This window comes from Montipora capricornis, chromosome 12 (assembly GCF_036669925.1).
Source record: "Montipora capricornis isolate CH-2021 chromosome 12, ASM3666992v2, whole genome shotgun sequence".
NCBI classification, from domain to species: Eukaryota; Metazoa; Cnidaria; class Anthozoa; order Scleractinia; family Acroporidae; genus Montipora; species Montipora capricornis.
In genome coordinates, this window is record NC_090894.1 from 25,007,851 (window position 1) to 25,015,350 (window position 7,500).

The following is a 7,500-nucleotide window of genomic DNA, read 5'->3' on the forward strand; positions in this document are numbered from 1 at the left end:
GAGAGTGAATCCTTCTAAGAGTACAGTTTCTTGAAAGAGTTAAACTGTTTGGGCCTCCCTAATGAAAGAAATCCTAAGAAACGTTATTTCTAAGCAAAGTAGAATCGCCCATTACAACTTAAACCCATGGTTAGAGAGGAACTGGCTCCCGGAAACACGGATTCCTCGCTCCAAAACTTTGGATACTTGTACGAGTGTGTCATTGCTGGATTGTTTGGATGGATGGTTGCTCAGTATATTTCACCAAAGACGCGTAGCTTCATTTATAATGGCGTTACAGGTGATTTACAATCCTAGAGACGCAACTAACAATGGCGAAACAGCAAATGCTGGATGACGAACAAAAGTCGCCAATGAGAGATCTATTGTTGACATTATCCAACATGACGGACGTGACACAACTTAGAAAACACCCCTTGAGGATTACACGCCATTCACAATTCTCCACGCTGCCTTTATGCCCTTCGTTTGAATGATAGGAGACTACAAGGATTAAATTGATTTGTCATTCATTGAAATTTAAAATACGCATGCAATTTAACTCTGACAGAGATTACTGAATAACTCTGAGAAAAGAAAAATAAATTTGATCTAGGCTTCCTGTTCATCATGCTTTTAAATTTACCCATATACTGATACAAAATAATCGCCTTTATCCCATTTACACCACATTGTAGAATTCCTGATCAGCAGATGCTACATATTTTAAACAGCAACGTCTTTGCACTTCATGCACCTAGTTTACACCAGCGCCTTTTAATTGCAACTTCACGGGCGGCAAAAATGTCACGAGTTGTTGCGACAAAACGAGCGTATAAACCACCGGCGGAAAGTGGAAGTCCAGTGACAATTTCCTGTCTAAAACGTCTTCAAATTTTTTTTTTTTTTCCATGCTAGAGGTCAACCATAGAAATCATATGACAATAAATTTGTATACTTTGGCACTTTGACTTTCTATCGAGAACTGTGCAAAGGTAGCGAAGACCACTGAGAAAGCAAGGCTGAGATCTCCACACCCTCATTCATTTCCTGTGGAAGTCCAGTGACAATTTCCTGTCTAAATATTTTTTTTCATGCTAGAGGTCAACCATAGAAATCATGTGACAATAAACTTTCTATCGAGAACAGTGCAAAGCTAGCTAGCAAAGACCACTAAGAAAGGAAGGCTGAGATCTCCACACCCTCATTCACAATGAATGAAATCACAGGAGAACAAGTCAATGGCGTGTGGCAAAGACACCGAACACGCCGGAATTTATGACGACGTAGTTGAACAAAAGAAGGCAGTTGAGCGGATACAGAAAGATGAGAAGACCAAGCAGACATCATCGGAACCATGCGCAAACTCCAACAAGCAGTCAAATTCAGTGATGTCCACGAGATCGCTGTGTTTCATGGTAGCTGGTTTAGTCGTCTGCTTTCTCACTGCTGCCGCAGCTTTTGTTTTGGCTCTAATTATTATGGCTCGCATCTCCCTAATCACCTCAACAGAAGCCGTCACTTCGCGAGGTAAAGCATAATTTTGCAGCTCACAATAGCTGCGACAAAAGCCTTTTGATATGATCATTTTAACGCGTGCCTAACTTAGGTCCCGTTTAAGCGACTTTGCTCTGAGCCTACAGGTCGTTCTTGGCAAAATTTTAGCATGGATGTTTGTGACCATATTTGGTAAGGGTTTAGGTTGCTTCTTTGTTATCAGTATTCCTTTCACGGAAAACAGCTAAAAATATTACTGTCACTTTTTCGGTAAACTGCATGCCCAAAACCGCATAATTCTTTAAGATCAGTCTCTTTCTCGTCACCAGAGCCTCGGATGTTATGTCTGCGCATGAACCGAGGCTCTGGGAAACAGAGGTGGGAAAACCAATCTCGACCCCAGAGCTCTTCTCTTGACTGGGGGAGAGAAGACTGAGAGAAGAGCTCCGGGGAACCCTGAAGCAAAGTGTCCTCATTGGATTTCGCGAAGAACAATGAAAAGCGTCTCTGATTAGTGCATTCATCTTAACACGAGGAGTGAGCAGGCGCCGTAAGGTTCGAATAGCCCATTTTTGGCTATAAGAACCCTACGGCACATGTACTCCTACACAGAGTTTCCCAGTGCCGGAAACAGGATAATTGGTATTGATTAAGCTAATGTTTATGTAATGGTAGCGACATATCTGTCTGTTTGCCTTTTGTCCGAAAGATCCTTATAGTCAATCAGCTTACGTTTGACCAATGTGTGTCCATGAGATAAGAGCACAATAGGTTGCAGTCTAGTCAGTCAGAGACATAACTTTGTGGTGTACGCGATCGGAAAATTAAAAAAGAATCGAGAAAAGCGACAGTTTGGGCTCCTTCCCTATTCCCCACACCAGAGCCTTGGGTCGATCCGAGGCTCTGGTGACGAGAATGGTGGGAAAACATGCGCCGCTGGGTTCTATTTGAACCTTACGGCGTCTGCTCACTCCTCTAACATGGATGCACCAATCCGAAACGCTTTTCATTGTTTTTCACGAAAACGAATAAGACACTTTGTTTCAGGGTGCCCCAAAGCGGTTGGGTCACTCTGCAACTTAATTAATCCTGCCGAATGTAACTATCACTTATCGCCCTTTAGACTACATACCTTCCTCTTCTGTATCGTTAAATTTGAATTGTTTCTTTAAACACACGCTCCCACAAGTTTTTAGCTTTGATTAACAATACAGATTTTTAAAATAAAGATTGGTTTAATTTTTTAAACTATTAACGGTTTACTTTTGGCATTCGGCCATTCATTTCTATTACTTAGATTCGCAAAAGATTGACGGTTCATTTTCACCTATATTTGAACTGCGGAATGGACGTTAAATGAAAACTGTAAAGATAATCAAAGTTAAACAAGCAACTTAAAAGGGTAGAATCACGCTATTTTAGTCAAACTTTTAAACACCAAAAGACGTCTTTGCATCAATAAAGACCCAAAAATAATGCTGTATAGTCCGTGACTTGTGAAACACGCAAAGAGAGCAAATTATCAGGTTGCCATTTGAAACGGTGTTTAGAGCAAAACCCTCAAGTTCCGACTCCTGTTGGACGGGGATGGAAGATCGAGCATGAAGATGGTGTTGCCAAGTTAGTTGTTGACTGAATGGACGTAAAAGCAGCACTATAGGCCATACTTGAGCTGTTAGCGTGTAACTGCACTAAAAAGTGCGTCGTCCCTAAATGTGTCTGTGTCACAAATGGCCTAAGATGCACTGATATGTGCAGGCTTGCCGAATGTGAGAACCAAGGTTCTGTTCAAGAGATCGAGAGTGCCGATGATGACGATGGAGTGGACAGTGATGAGAAATATTAAAATCAACGCTTAAGAAGTTTCCATCAAGTCTCACAAATGCTTTCTATGTATACGTTCTATGCCAACTGGTAAACAAAGAAGTTAGGTCACGTGACTCATTTACTGTAATGATACTCTTAGCTATATACCCACGTTAAAGAACATCAGGAAGAGCGTCAGAAACATTAAAAAGAGCAGGTTGAATTTAAATGAATTGGAGTGACTCGTAGTACAGTCTTACAATTGTCTGTCTTGTAACAATGCCATTTTAAATGCCCTGATCACGTGTCCAGTGATGTAAACGACGGGATAAACGACACAAAAATAAGAATGATATTTGTAAAGCAATGATACTTTTGAATAGTTTTTTTTTTTTGCAGATTTTGATGGACATTTAAAGCAAACGAACACACCCATGTCAAACCAACTACGCGCTAGTTTCCATGCTCATAACGTGCTCTAATCACGTAACCAGTGAAATGAACCATTTGTTATTATAAAATGTTTGTGTGAGCAAATGGTACTGTTGTGTACTGTTCGTTTTGGTGGACAACTGAAGCTACTAAAACACAAAACAAGCTTCAGCCTCGTTTCCATGCATGAGCCATGCTTTAAGGACCACTGTTATCCAATAGCTACCATAGAATCATTGCTATCATGCTTTTCACCACTGTTCATGGTCTAGTCTGCTTGAAAACCACCATAAACCTTATTCACCCCGGATGATACCAACCAGCCCTACTGGCTCACAGACTAGTAGTATTGTTGCCATTAAACATTAATTAAAAGTACATTCGTCAATTCTTTGTTGTTTGCAGCCATGGGGGATGGAGAGGATAGAAATGGATTGCAACTCGAAAAAAACTCAGTGGCCAGTTTTTTCATCTTTAGACACGCTGTTTCAAAAATTTGTCAAAAATTAAATGCGAATAGTTTTTTGTGCCATAACTGTGTTTCATTTCTCAGTTCTCAGTGGGTTGTCAGGAATGTTCTACGTGTGAGGTACAGCCTGCGAACAGTCTCTCTTTTGCTCTAAAATCGTTGAAACGAACGAACACTTCAAAATGGCTGAAACTCTAACCAACGCCCGCAGTATTTTCGGCCCACAGCGTCAGCCATTGAAAGTTCAACGTACGCGTTGTTCGTTTCAACGATCCTAGAGCAAAAGAGAGACTGCCCGCAGTCTATGTGAGGTAAAGCACTTGAATTGATTTAGATTTTTACCCAGTTTTTACCTAAAAAAAGCACATTTAGCATGACAGTGCCCTATTAAACAGTTGCAAGCAAGCATGAAAAAAGAATAACAAAACAAAATCCCGTTGTAGGCTGTATGCTCAGTTTCAATGACTCTTCTCGTGTTCACAGATGACAGCGCCAGCCTTTGTTCTTCTTGTCAACAAGGAAGCCGAGACAACAAAGTCCAAGACTTTACTGAACGCCTGGAATCAATGCAGAGGCAACTTGAAAACATGTGGATGGTGATTAATTCAACGGAAGGAAAAATTTCAAACTTACCAAGAAAGGTAAGGAGATTAAGGAATGCGGCTTTACCCAGACTTGGACTTGAAGAGGAATCGATATATCAGAGGAATCCACAAATGTTCCATTTTTTTGTACCTTGGGTGTGTGAATAACATTTACACAACACAAGGGGAAAATAACATTCTTCATTCAGACGCAAAGTAAATAAGAACCAGGATTTTAAATAGAGTTTATCACAGCAGTTCGAAAAAGAGTCTCAGAGCATAAGAATCGAAAAGGGGCTCTGGGAAGATATCGCCGCCTGAAATATCATTTCGAAGCAAGTATTTATTTGGGGTCTTTTCTTTGCAGGACCAGCACATCGAGGACTTGATGAACGCAACTCGTCAGCAGACCAAGCGAGACACTATGGCACTGTTGACTGCGTTCAACGCATCACAAGATTCTCTTTCAGAGAAAATACGAAAACTTCAGGTCGACTTACATCAGAAGGTTAGTGTCACAAACTGTAGCTGTTTTCAAATGTGTTTTAGATGGATAAATTGCAGGATTATTACAGTGTTGCGCTTCTACAAGACGTAAACAGTGCGGCTCCTTATTACTGACTAGAACTGAGGCAAGGAAGAAAATATCAGTTCAGTTCTTAGTACCGTTTACTTAGTCACTACGCTTTGTTAGTGCATTTGTTGTCAAATCCGGTCTCAGGTTGAATCCGTTTTAACCTGATTGAATATGCACTCTACCTTGTTTTAAGCAGCTATCAACCCCCTAAAACATCACCCTTTTTAATGTTGATGTTTCGTATCATCTTATCGGTTTCTGTATTCATACAATACTCCATTCACTCTCAACATTACAACATAGTAAGGGAGCAAAGAACTGTACTATGTTCTTACCTGTACTCGAACTCGTACCCTCCAGGTCAGTCCGGTTATAGTCCTGTGTTTCCACCACCACACTACAACGACACACTTTCTTTTCATTATTTACTTTTCTGTACTACGTCAATTGATATCCATGCATAATAACCAAAACTAATCCTAATCTGACCCTGATTTTTCTCTAGTCTTAATTTAGGCTCCAAAAAGGTTTCTTCAATTCATCTGAGCGCGTATAATACCTAGGTAAAATGAAGATCACCAATTTAACCCAGGTAAAAGCAGACTCAACCTGAGAGCGGATTTTACCGCGGCGACACATATGTGCAGCTCTGAGCTCACTGTAATGCATACTTACAGTACTGTTCATACACATGCACACAGTCAATTGACCAAAGCCCATAGTGGATTTTCAGGGCCAATGAAACTCACACAACAGAACGAACAACAACTGTTGAGATTCCCAACTGGCCGAAGGCAAACCAGCCGAGAAGTTGAACAAGGGACTACCAGGAGTCAGTAGTGGTCAGGACTGGTCAAAGCGCCTTAACCAGTGGGATGTACTGCCTCCTAATTAATAGGAAATGAAACTAGTACACTGTATGGTACAAGTAACCTGTCATTTTCGTTTGGAACAAAAAGCGGGTAAACTGGAATACGCTGTATGTGAGCGTGGGCAAATAAAACTCTCCTCTCAATGTGATAAGAAACCTCATTGTGCATGTAACCCTTTCAACCAGACCTTTCTTTTTGGAGAACAAACCTCTGCTTGAGATTTTACGAAACTAACTTATTTAAATGCTGGGAAAAAATATCAAGATTAAGAAGCCTGCCTTGAGGCCCATCATTTCTTTTTCTATACAGAACCAAAAGGTCAAGTCAATACGGGAATTGACAATGAAAGAAATTCGCTGGGTATGGACTGTGGTCAACGCATCCCAAGTCTCTCTTTCAGAGAAGTTACAGAAAATTCAGGACAACTTTACTCAACAGGTGAATGTCATTAGATGTGGCCTATCTCATTAAAATCGAACTTTTTTCGCTTAAGAAAATTTAAAGCAATAATTTAGTTTCTTTTCAGTGGCCCTGGTCCTTAGTGTACAATCGCTAAATCTTTGGTCATGTCGAAAATCAAGAACTTCAAAAATACACTTAGTGGCTTGTCAATGCCTAGCGATTATATCTTATCGGGCCTCTTTCACCAAACAGCGCTCTGATCGGCTTTTGTATTTTGATGTACAGCTGAACCGAACGATTGTGCTTCTTCAAAACTCTGATGATAGTCTGTTTGCCTCTTTGGTGGAAGTGAATAGCACCATTACATTAAAGGTAAGGTGGAACGTACGAGTTTTCTCTTATAAATTATCCAGTAATTTTCAATAACAATCTCAGATGTCTTTTTCCAAAGTGGCTCCGTGAAAATAGGCTGTTCTTTTTAAATTCAGTTTGCGCATTATTCAGTTAAAATGTCATTTTCAATCTTACTCGCTTCTTGACGTATGCATAGGGAATCTAAATTTTAGAACTTATAAAGAAAAGTTTCCTTAAATTATTGTTTAAAATATTGCAAACCATGATACAGGGGCAAAGACCCTTATAAACAAAACCCAAGATACAAAGTAGGCAACTCTTCAATTGACCACTTCAAGTACTCAATTCTTGCAAGGCTAAGCAAAAGCATCGTTACTTTGCGAAATAGCACGAAATTTACTGCAACATCTTTAATCATAGCAACTGCTGAGAAATTATCACTCTTCCTTCCATTCTTCTTTCCTATCAGAGGAAGCAGAGCTGATGCAAACATAGATTTCTGCCTCCCCTGAGGGATGTATATGCCAC

General features: G+C 40.2%; 1 protein-coding gene across 1 annotated transcript in view; it reads left to right on the forward strand.

Moving 5' to 3' along the window:
- The first annotated feature begins 1,085 nt into the window (after positions 1 to 1,085).
- LOC138025243 (putative leucine-rich repeat-containing protein DDB_G0290503) overlaps positions 1,086 to 7,500 on the forward strand; it is a 14,120-nt gene continuing 7,705 nt past the window's right edge. The window contains exons 1-5 of the mRNA XM_068872472.1: positions 1,086 to 1,509; positions 4,667 to 4,824; positions 5,135 to 5,275; positions 6,526 to 6,654; positions 6,904 to 6,990. Of these exons, the coding sequence (XP_068728573.1) occupies positions 1,197 to 1,509; positions 4,667 to 4,824; positions 5,135 to 5,275; positions 6,526 to 6,654; positions 6,904 to 6,990 (828 nt within the window). The 5' untranslated portion in view covers positions 1,086 to 1,196. The remainder of the gene's footprint in view (positions 1,510 to 4,666; positions 4,825 to 5,134; positions 5,276 to 6,525; positions 6,655 to 6,903; positions 6,991 to 7,500) is intronic.